Raw genomic sequence first — 18,902 nt, 5'->3', positions numbered from 1 at the left:
TCACCGCAGACAATTTGCTGGATTTCTCCCACTCATTGTGATCGGGAAATATCCATATGTTTTAGGAATATTTTTAATCAAATCCTTATAATCCACGCCTATTTTTTTCCAGACAGACTGACTAGATTTATGTATATAAATTGTTTTAAATTGTGCAGAACAAAGTGTTGCTATAATTGAGCTTTGCAATTCTCTCAAATCATCCCAATCGATTCAAGGGTGGATATCTAGCCTGTATATTGATTTCTTTTGTTATCATTTGCAAAAAAATGCTCCATTAAGTAATACATCATGACAACACAGTTTGTTATCCATTTACAGTATTTGTTTTCTACTCGACTGTCTGTCACGAAATGGATAGTATTGCGAAAATACTCTTACTTTCTGGAAGCAGATAAAAAGTTGTGTTTATTTCACAAGTATCTCTGGACGCCCTTGTCTGGCAATGACTGCTATACTGTATATTACGTAACGCCTTAACAGAGTCCTGTAGCCATGTCGCAAGCTCATGCTAAATGGTTAACAACCTGCCTAGTAGGATGTACCTATTATCATCTATCCCTACAGTGCTTAAATATTAAAAAGCAAGATGTTAAAAAGCGCTTACACCAAGTGTCACAAGACATGTTCATGATATACACGATTAAAGGCATTGGAAACGGTCTAATTGTTGAAATCAATCTTTCATTAATATTTTTAGCTTGGCCCGTGCACATTTCAGATTTGTTAAACTAACGGACGCGGGATGTCCTTTGCCCCGCGTCCTTTCGGACACGCGACCGGTAATGAACGGCGAGGAGGCCGGCCGGCCGGCCGGCCGGGTGACAGCGGTCCGTTGCGTCTTTATTCAGCCACTTGACAAAGGTCGGACTGTACTGTACATTTAAAGTGTGGCACTGGCATGCTAGTCGGAAGCCCAGAGAGCACACAAAGCCTTCATTCAGCGTATAAAGTCCACGTGAAGCCACCGCATTGTTCAACAGGACGGCAAATAAACTGGACTGTCAACGTCGTCTCCGTCAAATACAAAAGGACACCACCACGCCATTCCCCGCCACCCTAATGAGGGAAGACCGCGCCATTCTTGGCGTTACTGCCTATTTCCTATCCTATGGAGAAGAAAGTGGTGGTTTCTTTTCCAGATTTTCTTACGCGCAAAGCTTGGGATGAAATGACGACGCTAGCAGATTGCGCGTGACAAGCACGCCGTCAATGGCCTTTTCGTTTTGCTTTTGGAGAGGCGTGGAAATTGAATTTTCAGAGTCAAATCTCGTCTTTTCGGGCCATCGCTTCATTCCACTTTGCGGCTTTATGTACATAAAAATAGGGGGCGGGCTAGGTTCGTGTGGTCCGTAGAAAGAAAGAAAGAAAGAAAAAAGTCAAATGAAATACTTGTCTGTGGAATATTTGTACGCGTTAGATGACATTCTCAAAGAGCTGCATGGAGTTCATGATGTTTTCATCCTGGACAGGAAACAGAGTAAAAAAAGAGTTCTGATGACATTTGGCATTTATAAAACAACTCACATCTTTAAGTTTTAAGCGTACGTTGGTGGAACACATATATATTTACTCCCCAGTCTTCAAATAAACGCCGTAGTGATGGTTTCTTAGCCCGCAACTCAAAATGCCCGGTGGAGAGTGGTTAGCGCGTCGGCCTGACGGTTCTGGGGTCTTGGGTTGGATCCCAGCTAGGCCCTAACTGTCTGGAGTTTGCCCGGGTACTCCGCTTTCCTCCCAAATCCCCAAAACATGCACGCTAGGCTAAATTTGACACTAAATTCTCCCTAAATAGGATTGTTTTTCTGTCTCGTGGTGCCTTGCCATTGGCTGGCCACCCGTCCAGGGTGTCCCTCCCCCACCTCAACCAGCGACTGAAAAAACGAAGGATTCCGCTTACCTTCTGACAAGTCTCAATGAACTCTTCTATAGTCACGACGCCATCTCTGTTCCTGTCCATTTTCTGTAATACGAAGTTTGGACATCGGACCAAAGATTTGCAAATGTTGCATCTTTGAACCCACCTGAAAGAACTTGTCCACGTGCTCGGACGGCGCCTCGTCTCGCACGCACGGGTACGTGTACCTTCCCATCATGTCGTAAATGGATTTCATGATGGCCAGCATCTCCTGTCCCAACAAAGACGCCATCAAAGACCAGTTTCGGGGATTGTGGCCGCGTGGTTACTTACCTCTTTGGTGATGTAGCCGTCTTTGTTGATGTCGTAGAGGTTGAAGGCCCAGTTGAGCTTCTCCGTGACCGAACCCCTGAGGAGGACGGACAGGCCGATGACAAAGTCCTCGAAGCGGATGGAGCCGTTCCTGTCCACGTCGAAGGCGTTGAACAGGAAGTGAGCGTACGTGCTGGCGTCTGCCCAAGGGAAAAAAAAAAACAAAGCTAAAAGATGCTGGTCGGGCATTGGTTGGCCTCCTGACCCGGGATCGCTCACCTCCTTGGGGAAAGAACTGAGAGTAGATGGTCTTGAAGGTGTCCTCGTCCACCAGACCGCTGGGACACTCCTGGGGGACAGAAAAAAAAATCGCTTTTACAGCTAAAAAAACACATTTTTTGGCACTAAAAGCAGGAGAATACACAATCAAGAGTGAAAAAATTCTTCATTTTCTGAAGCGCTTATCCTACAAAAGGCTTGCAGAGGGTGCTGGAGCCTACTCCGTTGACTTTGGACACTCTGAATCAGTGGTCAGCCAATCGCAAGGCACAAGGAGACAACCAATGACTCACAGCTAAGGGCGATTTAGCATACGATAAGCCTAGCATGCATGTTTCGGGGATGTGGGAGGAAAGCAGAGTACCCAGTGAAAACCCATGCAAGCCAGGGGAGAGCATGCCAACAGTGACGAGCCACCTGGGATCCGACCCAGGACCCCAGAACGCGCTGCGACCCACTTTGACACTGGCCAGGTGATGGAAAAAAAATGTTTTCCCTCTCTTCCTGGTGTATTTTTGGGCCGCCGCCGCCGCCACTTCTATATTCAGACAAATCTGCTCATCCTTCTGAAACAAATGGTTTTTGGTAAAAGAGGAACGTACATTTTTGAAGCCTCGGTAGAGCGACTGGAGTTCCTTTCTTGTGAATTTGGTCTGAGTTTGCAGTTGTTCCAGACCTTCTGGCTGGTGACGCACCGTGGACAGCTCCAGGTCGCTGTCGCTGCTGTCTGCGGGACAGACAAAGATGGGGGAGATAGAGAGTGACGTGGGAGGGGTGGGGGGGGGGGGGGGGGGAGGGATGCCGAGGTGCGGAGGACGCGTGGACTGTGGGATAAGCGCTGGGGGAAAAGAAAGACTGGCTTTTACTTTCTCAAAAAACATGGCGTTTGTTTCCAAAAGCACCCGTACAATGTGTCGGATGCCACTTGACGTCAACGTGCCAAGAGAAAGGAAAAGCCAAAACCGGGAATGGAAATGGCGGGTAGGGGAGTGGGCCACAAAGCGCTTTTCCTTACTCACCATCTTGGGAAAAGACACCCAAAATGAAAGCACACAAGAGGACATTGCCAGAGAGAGAGAGACACAAGTGGGGAGGAAGAAAAGAAACAGAATAGACAGGAAATCACAGGTTTGGTGGGCCATAACGCACCGAAGATACCATTTCTTTTCATCCTTATTTTACTGTTTTAATTTTGTTTTTTTAGCTTTGTTGTAATTGCCCTTAAATAAGATTAGAATATAGTAGGCAATAATCCAGTATCCAAAATCAGATTGTCAACATCAGGTGACTGACCGGCACAAAATGGCTGTCATCATTCCAAACAAGAGCAGTGACTAATGTGATATTAAAAAAAAAACATCAGATGACAAAGCCACCAAAAAGAGGGAAATGAAACATTACAGTAAGCATTCATGGGTGACGTGGGCGGGGCGGCTGGCACACCCGCCTTTCGGATTCAATTCTGTGTCGGTCGGAGGAATTCAACTTTGTCGGAAGCTTTCTCCCGCCCGGCCTTTCCGACCCGGTTTCAACTGCGCTTCCCGTTAGCCCACGCCCGGCCGACCCAAAGCCAACGCCGCCCTCCGTTGGTCACCGGCGCCGCGCGAAGGAGTCATGTGGTATTTCTCAACACTTCAATTCATCCAGAAAATGAAGACATATTTGCCAAGGAAAAAGACAATTAAAAGTGACTCGCCGAGGCTTTCCGACGCACGCTAACGCCTTTACGCGGGCGACCAATCCCCACGGGAGCGATAACGCAAATCCTATTGTTTTTGGAAGTGGCGGTTTTGCTCACCCGTCTCGGTGATGTCGATGAGGCCCAGCAAGTGCATGAGTTTGAGGAACATGATGACCAGACACACGATGCCCACCGTCTGCAGGCCCTCCGTCTCCCAGCGCACGCTCATCACGACCCCGTAATCCCCCGCTTGGCGTTCACGGTAGCGTCCCCCAACTTTGGGCTGTTTTTTCCCGTCGGCGTCCCGTCGGCGTCCCGTCGGCGTCCCGTCGCTCTGTGCCAGGCTTTTCCCCGCCGGCGTCTCTTTTTAGCTCAGTGTGTTAATTGTCTGCCCTTTTTTTCTTCTTCTTCTTCTGCGCCCTCCCTTCCACCACACTTTGCATTTTTTTTTTTTGCTTTTTTCCTAACTCTGACCCAGTATTTTGTGAAAATACTTTTGCAAAGGGCAAGAGGTTACAGAGAAAATATATAACTTTCAACTTTCTAAAGTACTCGTCGACGGCACGGTGGAAGAGCGGTGAATGCGTCCGCCTCGCAGCTGGGTGATGGAGAGCGCAATTCCAGGTGGGTTCCGACCTTGTCGTATTCACATGTGCGTGGCTTTTCTCCGGGTGCTCCCATCTTCCCAAAAGATCAGGAATGCTAAGCTAATTGCCCGCTAAATAGTGGATGAGTTTTTTGGAAGGACCATGACCATTTTTAAAAGTCAATTCGGGCCTTTAAGAAGCCCAGTCTGTGGGCAGAAAGAGGGCGTGCTTAGAGCAGGCTGGAGTGGAAAGACAACGTGAGACTGACGTGCAGAGTTTGATAGCAATCACGTAAGAGAAAATGACACGAGACGAGGAGGAACGACCGAGATGGCCGATTGTTCAGGTCACAGGACCGCGCCACATCTCACACGCTTCTGCCATAAATAACCTTCATTTCCATCCACACCGCCATTTTCTTTCCATGGGAATTTAAGTGACACACAGAACTAAACCATCTGGCGTCCGTCTGTGGGTCCAGAGTCCAAAAAGGTGCCCTTGAATCTGAATCTAATTGTCGTAGAGCCCAATTTCAATTTTCAACGGTCTCGGGGTCTCTTGGGGGATTTTGCCGTGGATGGGGCGCACCTACTCAGCACGTATAATGGGAAAAAAAGGGGACGTGGACTCCCTGGGGGGCTGTCACACTTGTGTAAAGTTCTGACGGTCCATTGGAGAAGCTGGCTCCCCGCTGCCCTCTAGCGGACAGATGTCACATATACGTTGAAGGAAAGACGAGCTTGAAGGCAACGGTGAAGCAAAATATCTGGGGTGATCACTTTTAGGGGGGCTTTGTCATGTCATTTGGATTTTTTTCTATTCCCTGGGGAAGAAAGAAAACAGAAGGGTGGCCAAAATGGAGTTTCAACAATTGCTGGATGAGTTAAGACCATATTACGGCTCGGAAAAGATCCTATTTGGGATATTTATGACAAAGCCCAGTCTGGATTGTCCTTTGGGGCCCCGTAAAATTCGTCTTGATGTTCCATATTTAGGCGGCCTTCCAGAATTGAAAGAAAAAAAGTCAAATCAACGGCTCAATACGCCATGTATAATAGATGGCAGGTAATGCGAAACCCGGCCGGCTGTGTCACTCCTTTGGACTTTCGGGGAACAAGCTAAATCATATTCAAACCAATGATCAATAATATTAAAAAAGGACATTACTGCTAGGAATGAGAACAAGAAATGAATTGGTTGAATTAAATGTCTTTCGTTGACAATGGCATTTTATACTATATAACAATAAAAACCTTTTTTCACTTGATTCAGATCTGATTCTTAAAAAATGGTGTTATGACGTGGCTTTTATAGAGCAAAATACCGTGCGTATTTGTCAGAAAGAAGCAACTATCAATAGCCAGCCAGTGCACTTGTAGAGTTCCATTCCAGTCCTTCCATTGGCTTAAAGAGCAGCAGCAGCAGCTTGCTGCGGCGCGTCCTGGAAACAATCAATACAAAATAAAAGCGTCGTAATAACAACATGTCTCCCGCCGTTCTTTTTACAAGGCTTTCCCTGGCCTTGCGCCAGCACACATTTTCTGGGGGGGGCCACGGATATTGCAGGGCAGGTTTTGACCACGGGCAATGTGGGCGGCTGCCTAGGGCGCCATCTACGCGGGGGCGCATGACCACCTCATCTCACCTCTTTCAAAATTTCAATGACTTTTCTCCTTGTCTAGACTGTGGCTCGCCCAATGGCTCAAAAAGGGGTGTGGCCCCTTACCTTCAAAAGAGGACATGGGCTCCAGTATGCCAAACTGCTTAAGAACGGCCACAAAGAGGATGAGGACCACGCCGATGGCAAACAGCTCCATGCCTTGGATCCCCATAGCGGGGCTCCGCTAGGGTTCAATCGCTCGGGGATGTCTTAGAAGGAAAACGTGGGCCCACGGCATCGTGACCTCGCCATCCGGCGAAGAAAAAGTCCAAGGTGGCTCCGTCCGACACCACGGCGAGCCAATCCTTCACCCCATCATGGGCAAGAGACGGACGGGAAGGCGCTCCGTCTTTACAAAAACATTCCCCGTTGAAAGGAAAGATGCACTTTTTGTCTTCGGAGCAACAGTCCTCGTGGGACAAGCGGGTCTGGTTAATGCCTGGAAATCCCGAGTTGAAGTTAAGGCTCCGGTCACTTGTTCCAGCTCCTAATATGTCCGGGATGGCGCCGTTTGCAAAGAGGGAAGGGATATCCCGCCAAAGTCTCCGCCCTTCCCCCCCCACACCCTCCGGCTTCCCATCCAAAGCATCCTGTACACGATTTACCCCCAGGCTAGCATTACCCCCTCCCTCCTTGTTTCTCAGTTTCAAGCGATATGCATTGGAGTGGGCAACGAAACGCCTCGTCAGCGTCTTTGCCACTTTGTCCGTCCCATTTTTTGGCCGGCGCTCCCTTACAAATCGCCTTTTGCCCTTTACCTCAAAAATGTGTCACCATGCAAAGAATGGGAGCGCTATTTCAAGGGCACACTGTCTTGTCTTGACGCTAAAGGAAGTCAACGCCAATGACTGACAGCCTTGATGTGGACATGAGAGACAATCTATCTTTTTTTTTAATTATTTGTTTTATACCCTAAGTCCAACGGATTGCGCCCCGGGCGGTCGGGCACATTGCCCAAAGCAAAAACCAATTGCATCCTATCTGGAGAGAATACGCTAATTGATGCTGGCTAATGCTTGGTGTGGATGGCTGTATTAATGCACTCAAAAGCCGGACGCAAAAAAAAAAAAAAAACGACAAAATGACGTCAGTCAGCAAAACCCAAATGGTGGTGGTCAAGCACACTATTTCAAATCTCCACTCGAAGCAGTTAAAACAAGCATCAAACATGGTTTACTGACACCAAAGTCCAAATACGTTAAGACGTAAGTTCTAGATATGACAAGTCCTTGGCACGGTCAAGAAGTTGAGAGGATTTCCTACCCGAGCGATGGTACCTGGCCGCGCCGTGGGAAAGACAGCTGGGCCGCCGCGAGAGGCGGCGCCGGGCTTCCACGGAGAGGGCGGCCATCACGGCTCCCATCCCGAACACGAGCCCAGCCGAGCCCAGACCGATGTCAAACGCAGCGGCGAGACGTCGATCTACGGCCGAGGTGGCTCGGGACAGAGTGATGGACGGAAAGGCTGTGGGTGTGGGGGCGTTGTTTGCCCCCCCGACCCTTTGGCGGGGCCCACTTTCAAATGTCTTTGAAGCTAGACGGGTGTCGGTGATCAAAAGGCGCCCTCGACCTTTCCCGTCGGCAAACGTGCTCTCTGTCAACTTCTCGGCGCTGACTTCAAATACAAAGTCAAAAGAGGATTTCTGCTTTTTTTGCGCTCATCCCAACTTTGATGGGTTGAACGCCGGGGGCGCTATTTGCTACGGCCAATCAGGGCGGCTACCTATGGCGCAATGTATTTAGGGGCGCACATGAGCCTCTATTTGAGACTTGGGTCTCATTTTGACGTCAAATGAGTGGCATAACCCGTTTCCAATGGGGTCTCCCCCTAGCGTCAATAAAGTGTCATTACATTCAATGTCAAATGAGCCAATATGTAACCATTTCTTGTGATTGTGACCAATTTCTTGGGCACTAAATTCATCTACTACTCTATTTTGTGGTCCGGTCCGACCATCAGCTGTTGCTTAATAACGCTTTAATCTAAGATGGCAGGCCATGAGAACAGTTCATTTCTAAATGGGGACGTTTCCATTAGATCGCAACACACAATTGACTCCTCCAAAACAATTCCATGAGGATTTGATGGCCGTAGTCACAGTAGTTAAGTCACCTTCTTCTACCAGAGCCACAGCGATGCTACTTCTGAACACAAGAGGGTGCTATAAAGCCTAAAACCAAAGCAGCGACAACAAAACATTTGATTCCACTTGTAGGAGAAAGAGCAAATCTCTTGATTATTTGGAAGCAAAAACGCCTTGTAGAGTTACTACACGGTCTTGAGAGGACCTTTACACCTCAACTTTGCTTTTTAGTAGACTTTTAAAAGAGGAAAATGACCAAAAGCTCCACCGCCCAAATCCAATTCAAAGTATACACATGAATACGTGCCTCGAGCCAAGGATGACATTTTTTCTGAAAGCAGCAGGCGTGGAAACGACGACATAGGAAACAAATATTGCCTCTCAAAAACAAGTTATCATGCTGTAAATACTACCGTGTTGAACGGAACGGATCTACCTTGACCGGGCGTTCCCGCCAGGAAGGCCAGAAATTGGCGCAGCAGCTTGCCAACGTCCTTTGTGCAGGTTTCCCCGCAGGAGTTCATCCTCTCCAGATTTGGACGCCAATGGTCCAAAAACGGAAAGATGTATCCCGGACTCGACGGCTCGGTTACATTCCGCTTCTGGGAAGCACCTTGGAGGGAGGGGGGAGGGAGGGAGGGGTGGCAGCATCTTGCCTCCCCGACGGTCTCCCGGACCCACGGCTCACGTGACCTGGCGGATTTCCGACCGCTATCACTTAAGCGTCAGCCGGGCCCGACCACATCCTCCATCAGTCGGCGCTAGCCGCGGCAAAGCAGATGAGCATTCCGCAAAAGCTCGACGGCAATCGCTTGGCCTGGTCTCGCATCCGTACTCTAATCCGACTCTTATTACAGTCCGACCGTGCCATCATAGGAGCCGAGGCCGGCCGGATATGTAGGCGTTGCCTTCTTCTTTTGCAAGGTGCACAAATAGCGTGCCTCGGACAAAAAAAGGCGTGGCTGTTGATGATTGGAAAAGAGCACAACAAGCAAGTTTCCATTGTAATGACACAATGTAATGGTTGTCCAAAAACAACTCATATCCTTACTAACAACACCTTACTTGAATGTCAAAGACAGTTCTAGAAATCAGCATTTCATGTCGCTAAAAATGCTACTCTAGTTTTCCAGTCAAAATATCTGGCAACCTCTATTTGGTCAACATCTGGGGGGAGAACTATTGTGCAGGAGTTCATTGTCTGTTCGGCCTATTCCCACATGGATGACGGGGGGTGCTGGAGCCGATCTAATGCAAAATCAGTCGTCATGTCGCACTTTCTATAGCCTGAATGACATTGTAAAAGTCTCCTTGACGTTCCGTTTGCCAGAGAAGGACCCGTACGGCCAACCTCTGCCGCGGTGACGAGCAATTTGTCAAATTGCATCTGCCTGCTACACTTTCAGCGCCGAGCGTCCGCCACCCTCACCCTCCTCACCCTCTGTCAGCCTCCCTCCATCAATACACATCTCCATCCGAATGCCTCTATTTTTAGCCGCCGGCCGTCACGGAGAGGAGGGAGGGAGGGAGGGAGGTTTGGGCAAATCCCGAAAACAAGGGCCAATCCGCCGAGCGCTTTCAGACGCGAGTCATGCGGCGAGCTGCCCTTTGCCACCTTTCCTCCTAACGATCCGCTCGCAAGACGTTCAAATGACAAGAACCAAGGGAAGAAAACATTCCCCGGCTATTTTCCGCTCCAGGTGCAGTATGGGTACGCCAATTCCATAGGCGACCAATCAAGAGGAAACATCGAATCCCTTTAAAGACGACGCCCGAACACGGCGGGCCATATCCGAGTGTCGTGATCCGTTACATTTACTCCGCTACGTTTATTGGAGTGACTTTTTGGAGAAGAAAAATGCTCACGCTGATACATTTGTATCAGGCAGAAATGTATCTATTTTTTGCTCAAAGAAGACCAACATTTGTTTTTAAAGGCACCCTATCTATCATGTTCATTGGATATTTGGGATCTTTACAGAGCTTTTCTTTCAAAAGTACACCAGAAAAAGCAGTTTTGCTGCAATATAATACACTAGCGATGTTAGCATGCAGGCTAATTTTACCCACTCAATAGCAGAGGAAGCAAAATTATGTCTTGAGCCGTTGATATATTCTTTTGTTTGTATGTTGGGATGAGGCGAGCGCTCGAGACTTAGCTAAACCAAAAAAATGGTGGCTTCCTCGCTTCCTACCTTTGTCTTGAGGTTGCGTGCTGGCGATGATCCACTTGACCAGGCAACACTTCATCAGAGTCTTGCGAGAGAAGCGCGGCTTCTGCCATTTGCCCGAGGCCTTCCCGCGCCCCGACGACGGCGCCGGCTCCACGCCGTTGGGGTCTCCCAGTAGGGCGCCGTCCGCCGCTTTAGCGTCCACCTGCGGGGGAAAATGCCACGAGAGACGCTCAATGTGAAGTCTGTCAAGTCTGGGAACTCGTCTCCATCGCCAATTGCTTGCAATATCACATTCCAAAACATTGTTGTCACAATAATGTTTAATCTTGATTTTTTAAAAAATCCCTTTCACCTAATGGTGACTTTTTCCCCCTTTTGATTGTTTGTTTTTGGGTTTTTTTTGCCCTTTGCACACCCTTAAAAAGGTCAAATATCCCTCCCTGTTTTCAACTGTAAATAAAAGCCTTTCCATTTTCCACGTCTTTTCACGCATGGAACACACGTACAAGGATTTGCCGCCGTTTACTGGGCCAGGCGCAACGTCGGCGTTTCGCGGGCCGTAAAATCCCGGGAAGCTCCGACACCCCCCGCCGACATAAAATAAACAGAGTAAAAGGCGCCTGTGAATATTTACAGAATGCGGCCGGCGCAGAACAAACGCAGAAGAAACGCAGAAGAAACGCAGAAGAAACGCAGAAGAAAGCGCCGTCGGAGCCAGAACAGGAGGGAATTGATCCCGCCGGCGCGCCGCCACGGAAATAAATGTCTTTGACGGCGCCGTGGAGGAAAAGACAACAGAAGAAAAAAAAAAGAAAGAAATAAAAAGTAGCGAGAAGGTCTGCCAGCTTTCCTGGAAGAGCTCCAGCCAATTAGCATAATGAATCCCGCCGAGGACGAGTCGAGGTGAAGACGTGGCGGCGGGCGAGGAAGGGCGCCGCCGACGCTCAAACGGGCGACGTACGGGATTTGCCATCGCCCCACCTTTCCTGTTAATCAAGGCGAGGGTGTCAGACTCGCCTTGGTTGGCTCGCAAGCCACTTTAACTTCAATCATTTTAAATGTTTATTTTAGCTTTTTTTATATATTTTAGATTTTACAAAATGAAAACAGAAAAAAATGGATTAAAAATGAAAATGATTGATTTAAAAGGGGGAAAATGTGGAAATGTAATATCCATCTATACTTTTCATTTGAATTTCATCCTAAAATAGAAAGTCAGCACTCATCATTGACTTTTTGGCCCCAGGGCCGGCACTTTGACACCTGTGGCCTCACAGTTTCTAGGGCTCCTGGGTTCGATTCCGGGTCACTCCTTGTGTGTGGAGTTTGCATGTTTTTCCTGGGTTTGTGGGGTTTTTTTCTGGGTACTCCAGTTTCTTCCCACATCCCAAAAACATGCATGCTAAAATGATGGAAGACTCCAAATGGCCTATCACGGGTTGCCCTTAGTCTCCTTGTCCCCTGCGATTGGCTGGCCACCCATTCTGGGTGTCCCTTGTGAGGAGAAGTGGTTCAGAAAATGAAGGAAGACTCAAGCCAACTTTAGCGGCCCAAGAAGCTCTTTTGCAATGAGAAAGGACAAAGCAGCGGAGCAAATTTGGCCAGCCTTTTTATTGAGGATTACGGCCCAAATGAAGCGCGCTGCGGGCAGACGGCGTTTTTCAGGCGGAAAACTCCTTGGCTACACGGACGGCTTACTCACGCGCCGACGAGCACTCGTCCGACACGCTATCGGGCCGGCCGCGCCACGAATCGCGTGCGCAAGTCTCCACGGCGCGGCCAAGCGAAACTAAATGGAACGACGGCAAGACAAAAGCCGTCCACGTCGGAATTCTCTTGCGCACAAAACCGAGCGGACGAGAGACGCTGATTCTCGCTGAACTTTTGACACGCTAGCTTGAATGAACTTGGCCGGACACGAGGGCAGCAAAGGTCAGCAGAATACAACGACTTCTTACAGCGGGGGGAAAACAAACAAACTCCAGGTCACATTTTTGCACCGTGCTATAAGGTTTTTTGTTTTTTTTTGTCGTATTACGGGGGCATTTCAGCCTTTCTGTTTATTGGCTGGAGCACATCATTTAGCACGTCCGGCCCACGGTTCTAAGGTCGAGGCTAATAGCACGCTAAATTGTTGCTAGCCACAAGTGTTTTGTGGAGAAAACAACTATGTCTAATAAAAATCTGAATTTTGCCATTGTCTCACTGTCATTTTGCCCCTCATTTGGTTAAAAACTTATTTTTTCTTAGTTTTAGTGACATAGTGAGATTTGGAAAAGAATTTATTTCAAAGAATAATAGCGAAAAAGTCCAATTGTGCGATAAGCAATGACTCCGCCCTCCTTATTTTACATTCCCACGCAAGGTAAACATGGAAATGTTGGATGGGATGAATATTCATGCATGAAGAAAGCCTGTAAAGGCCCTCCAGGGGAAAATCTATTTTTATGCCCACTTCCAGAGCAGCCAGTCATTTCCATATTCCTCTTAATCCACGCGGGAGGCCGCACTCCAGTGGAAATTGGCTTGGACGGCATGAGGAAAGGCCGGCAGATAGCGGGAGAAGAAAGATCCAGGCCCGGTGGAACCTCGTCTGCAGACATTGAAGGACAAAAATGGCTTTCCCTCGACGTTAAGCGGACATTTTCAAAAGTGTCGAGAAGATGAGATTTCAGTCAGCCTCAACGCCAACAGCTTTTCTTTTCCTCGATTGTACTTTTTGCCCAACGGTCAAGATGGAATCTTTCTCTTCGCCTCTTTTTTTCCCCACTAATGAACCCTCAAAGGACGCCAAGACGCTATTATTCCGATGAATTGGACCGCACTTTGTCATTTCGGGCCGTGTCCAGTAAAGAAGACATATGGCCGGCTCCCGGGAGTCCAAAGGGGGCGTGTCTTCTCCTCTATTTGTGAGCCAAGGGGCAGCTCTCGCTCGCCGCAAAATGGAAAGGGAGGGGTGGAATGCTCGCGCCGTATGGAGGGCGAATTGGACGTCCTCTCGCTCGGGAGGGAGGGACGGCAAAACGGATGGCGGACGGACGGAGGAAGTAAAGGACATTGGAAAAAGGGGCGGGACAAGACGCAGCGGGCCCGTTAAAAAATTCAAGGAGTCTAACCTTACCGTTCACGCCATCGGACACGGCGAGGTGCAACGTGACGCCTGGCGTCCGTGGACCGAGAACATGTGAGGAGTCCTTCAAATTTCCACTGACAGGGTTGGCTTGTTGCGGCCATATTCCATTAAAAATTAAAAGTGCTACATCTACTCACAAAATGAATCAGAAGGGGTTCAGTCAGTTGAGTTTTTGGAAAGTTGAATTTTTTGCGAGCAGAGTCGCATTTTAAAAGAAGAGTTCTACCTTCCGAGGAGAGCAAAACGACCTCCTGCGGGCGCGGGAAAAATTCACCAGACGGCAACATGTTGACGCGCATTTTGAAATAAATACGTGTATTGACGTTTCGTTTGAGATTTTTTGAACTTTGCATTGGGAAACTTGAATTTCTTTGGGTATCTGGAGGCAAAATTCCCCGACAGTGACGTTTGGCCACCTTAATATTTCGTAAACGCGCCTCGTCTTGGCGGGGATTTGACTGCAATGACCACAGATGGGCGTCCCGCATCCCGCATCTTAATAGATTTTTCCAGCGCAAGCTCACCAGGAAAGTGGCGAGGCGACGAAGAGGAGGGAGAAGAAGTGCGGCAGAGGAAGATGCAAAGTGACACTTGGTGGCCGAAACCGCACCTGCGGGTTAAGAGTGCGGCCGGCGGTGGCCGCTCGCCGTCGCGCACTTACATAACTTTGCCCGCCGGCAACTCGCCCCGCCGCCCGTACGACGCTCGCAATGATAACGACGAGTGGAAACGCGGCAACAAGCGGTCGGCTTGAATTGGAAGTGGTCTGCGACGGGGAAACGGAAACGGACGCAACGACCGTGGTCTTACCTGCATGATGCCTGTCCACGGGGTGCTCAACTGGGCTTTCTGCGAGGACCTCCGCCTCCGCCGCGTCTGCCTCTCTGCTGGGATGCCGAGGAATGCGACGCCCAGAGACCGTCAACCGGCTAGAGAGAGAGGAAAAAGAGAGAGAGAGAGAGAGAAAATGAGCTTGGAAGGGGAGGGGGCCCGCTTGTGAGCATTTTGATCCATCCCTAATGAGGGGGAGTCAACAGGCGGCTGAAAATGACTTCAAAATCACAAATCTAAAGACTTTATTGTCATCATACACAGCTGCGTAGGACCAAATTGACAAAGTGCGTTTTCCCAGTAAAACATCACAGCTCGGTGAATTCTGAAATATTGCACAGTCTAAGTCATGTGTGTCAAAGTGGCGGCCCGGGGGCCAAATCTGGCCCACCACATCATTTTGTGTGGCCCAGGAAAGTCAATCATGAGTGCCAACTTTCTGTTTTAGGGTCAAATTCAAATGAAGAGCATAGATGTATATTCAATTTCCTGATTTTCCCCCTTTTAAATGAATAATTTAATCAAATTTTGGTCATTTTAGTTCAAAAAACATTTTGTAAAATCTAAAAATATATTTTAAAAAAGCTAAAATAAACATTGTTTTAGATCTATAAAAACTGAATATTCAGGGCTTTTAATCCAGTTCTTTTAATCCATTTATTAAAAAGGAAATCTAAATATTCTATCTAAAATGATCCACGTGAAATGAAGTTGACGTTAAAGCGGCCCGCCAACCAACCCGAGTCTGACACCCTTGGTCTACATCTCTGAAAAAAAAATGGTGCCATATAGCTGGCACCCCGGGCGATTTACCACGTCACACGTAGCAAAAAGCGGCCCTGGCTAGCTTGCGCTAAGCGAGTTTGTAAGCCACGGGGAGAGAAATCCAATTAAAGCTCCGCCGGAGGTCGTTGGACCAAGAAGACGGCCGGGTGACCTGGGCTCACACGTCGACCAGTCACGGCGCTTCCTCGCACGTGCCGTCCCACCGTAACAGCTAAATGGCCCCGGGGACGCAGGAGGAAGAAATGCCGTCTGTCGCGGGTAGAAAACAAATGGGCGTCCCGCCGGGGCCACAAAATAAAGCGCCATCTTGGGGACGGTTAGCTTCATTGACATCCAGCCCGAATACTTGGGCCCCCCGAGAAGGATTTCCCGTTTCTATGGAGAACATGGGCTATTTTTAGGCCCGATATAAATAGACGTGCGTGTCGCTCGGAAGGTGGGCGTCGCACGCGCGCGCGGGGGTGCCCGAGCATCCCTCTCGTCAAAGTCGCTTCTCAAAGTGGGTGGAACCGTACGGAGAAAAGTATCTGGAGGCGGACGGCGTTTGGATCCGTGTCACAAATGTCATAAATGATGGTGGCCGTGCTTTGGTGGGGATCGCAGGATCAACTTTGTAACCGTGGAAACAGTTGCTAAGGAGCAAAATGTGCCATCCCAGGAGGGACAATTACACAACATCAGGTACACGTCATTTTAGTGATAGACACACACACACACACAAGCACAGGTAACCCGGCTAGGTAGATAACTAACTCAAAGTTAACATGTTCATTTTCTGTAGCGTTTATCTCAAGGGTGGAAAACTCCATTTCATGTGGGCCCGACCACTTGGGATATAATAATGATTTATTTTTCTTTTATAAATATATTAAAAGAACTGGATCAAAAGCCCTAAATATTCAGTTTTAAATAGATATAAAACCGTTTATTTGAACTTTTTTTACTTAGTAAGGGAAAACATCTAATCATCTGTTTTTCATATCAAATGGAAACATTTTTAATGATATTCAATATTAAGTGGAAAACCGAAAATATTTTATTTTTAGATTTTACAAAATGCTTTTTGACCTAAAAACACCACAAAAAATGGATTAAAAAATGGCAATGATTGATTTTAAAAAGGGGACAATCAGGAAATATAATATACATCTATCATCTTCATTTGAACTTGATGCCAAAACAGAAAGTCGGCATTCACTTACTCAGACCGCACCAAATGAGGCGACGGGCCAAATTTGACCCCCGGGCCGCCACTTTGACACCTGGGCTGGAGCCTATGCCAGACAACTATGGGGAGCCGGTTCGGGAACACTGTTATTTATATATTTAAAATCAGGCATTATCTCTAAGCCTTTTTCTGGTTTATCCAATTGAATGACAGTGGATTTCTCAGCAGGTCCCAGAAAATAAATCCTCCAAAAAAAAAAAAAAAACGATGTGATAGTGACAGCAGGCCCAAATGGTTACATCATGCCTTGGGAATGGGAGGATTAATTCCTAAGCGAACACAAGCTCTTCTACACGAGGAAGAGGCTTCCCCACACTCAGACACTGTCCCATCTAAAAAGGAGAGTCGGCACGTCCCCAATCCCTACGCGGCAGTCAGACAGAACAACGATAAAATCACAAAGATGACTGTAGAAAACTCAATTATGACTCTTTCATTTTGCTTGCCGGAAATAATTGGAGTCAACCTGAATGTCATTGCTTAATTAAACCTCTTCAAAATCACTGCAGTGTTGAGGTTTTTTTTTAAATGTATTTACAGGACTAGCTTTCTTCGCTTAGGATTACGGAAGATGGTATGTCCCCATGGCAAAATTATGAAAGTCCACTTTTGTGGACATCTGGAAAATACAGGTATAATCAGCACTTTCAATTTTTAGTGCTCCACAAAATAAGCTTGTGAACAAAATTTGGCTTTCAACAATAAATGTAAACATTTTGTAAGGTTATGAATTGAGCGCTCTTCATTTGTGATGTTCTTTTGGTTCTGCCAAGTTTGTTTTACTACTGTAAATATTTATATATAGCATAGTACTGCTTTTTTGTTGCTATTTATACCTCAAGATGGTAGCGAACTCTTTCACTGCCATGGGCAATTATAAACATCTGCTCCATTTCAACTGTGACGTCAAGTTTCAGTAGCAGCCAAAACGATAATACTTCGAAATAAATAAATACCGATCCTCTGAAAAAATGACGTGTATGGGGCCCCATTTCCAATCACATATTCGAATCTTTGGATGTCCTGTTAACCATGGAACATTTCAGGAAACTACACTCGGTTCCATGACCTCTTCTCATAAAATAATGGTCATATTTGCTTTTAATATCTCTGTTTGAAAGCTCATTACTGTACAGTAGAGGCAGAAATGTTCATCCAGCAGGGGAGGGATTATTTAAATCGGCTCTTCTATCTACTCAGGCTGTCATTTTATTCTACTGTAGTATTATCTGGACTAAAAGTTACACTTTTTTATAGTTTGGCTGGGGCCTGTGACGCTTAATTGGGTGTTTTTACTTCATTTTTTTAACTGCAGTAAAATATGCCGGTGTTAGATGATTAGCAGCCGTAAATAACAATGACGTAGAAGGCAAAACAATGCGGGGTTAGCTTGTTTGTGATTGTTAGCCCCGGCCCTAGTAAGCAGAAATCCCGGTTTTAATCATTTCAAATGATAAAGGACGCCTTTTCCAACATCCAGTGCACGCTTGTAGGGTCGCGGGTGGTAAAAAGAAGTTATAGTTACCTCTCAGTAGAACAGATTTGAAGGTAGCCCAAGTTGCTTCCGTGTCAGAGGTTGCACGATAATACAACAAATAAGTCTCCTCACCAACTTTTGCACTTAGTTGTTGGGCGAGCAAAATCCGGTCCTGGGGGGCCTCCCGTCTGTCGTCCAATAGGTTTTTCCATATCCCTCTTTCGCCAAAATACCATAATTAAACGAAAATTCCATCGACGAGCTCGTCAAAGGCGATTCCAACCTGATGATTGGATTCAGGTGTGTTGGAGGAGAGAAACATGGAAAACTGGAAAAACCGGAAACCACCATGGTCCTTGCGGACCGGAGTTATTGTTGTTGGACATTTCTACAATTACAGGAGCAACATGGAAAGCCCGGAAAACGGACTTCAGTTCTTGTGGAACGGAGTTGCTGTTGTGCAATTAGAAATGATGAATTTGTATAAATTTTCATTATTCAGTTTTGAGTAGTCGTTCAACTATGAGTGAGTAAAAACCCTGCTGTGGGGTGTTGTATTGATTGGATTCCACTTTCTTATTTATTTTATTTTCTCATTATAAAAGAACAAATACCTAGAATGATTCCTAAAAAAATACATGGGGCCAAGAGTATCTTTTGAATAGCTGTCCTATATCAATAGTCACCCACACAGGAATATAGTGAGGAAGTCTTTGGATAGATAGCCATTTCAATGCCAAAAAAAAAAAATGTATTTAAAAAGTTAAAATAGAAAAAAAATGATCTAACTTTCGCCCTCTGGCGGACAGACAG

General features: G+C 47.1%; 1 protein-coding gene across 3 annotated transcripts; it reads right to left on the bottom strand.

Annotated features, from left to right (window-relative positions):
* Positions 1-664: 664 nt before the first annotated feature.
* On the bottom strand, positions 665-18,384 carry LOC144195325 (calsenilin-like). Of its 3 annotated transcripts, XM_077714879.1 has the most exons (9): positions 18,138-18,384; positions 14,578-14,696; positions 10,656-10,836; positions 3,052-3,176; positions 2,450-2,519; positions 2,192-2,370; positions 2,025-2,129; positions 1,901-1,963; positions 665-1,464 (listed from the first exon to the last, which is right to left on the bottom strand). In XM_077714879.1, the coding sequence occupies exons 2-9, from the start codon at positions 14,581-14,583 to the stop codon at positions 1,417-1,419; spliced, it is 777 nt and encodes a 258-aa protein (XP_077571005.1). In that variant the 5' UTR covers positions 14,584-14,696; positions 18,138-18,384; the 3' UTR covers positions 665-1,416. The 3 variants fall into 3 exon arrangements, with proteins under 3 accessions (XP_077571005.1, XP_077571007.1, XP_077571006.1); XM_077714881.1 differs by lacking the exons at positions 10,656-10,836; positions 14,578-14,696; positions 18,138-18,384 and adding an exon at positions 6,444-6,557; XM_077714880.1 differs by lacking the exons at positions 10,656-10,836; positions 14,578-14,696; positions 18,138-18,384 and adding an exon at positions 4,248-4,574.
* Positions 18,385-18,902: the final 518 nt, after the last annotated feature.

This window comes from Stigmatopora nigra, chromosome 4, assembly GCF_051989575.1.
Source record: "Stigmatopora nigra isolate UIUO_SnigA chromosome 4, RoL_Snig_1.1, whole genome shotgun sequence".
Classification (NCBI taxonomy): Eukaryota; Metazoa; Chordata; class Actinopteri; order Syngnathiformes; family Syngnathidae; genus Stigmatopora; species Stigmatopora nigra.
Note: the sequence above shows the minus strand (reverse complement) of the source record. Positions and strands in the feature narration are given on the sequence as shown.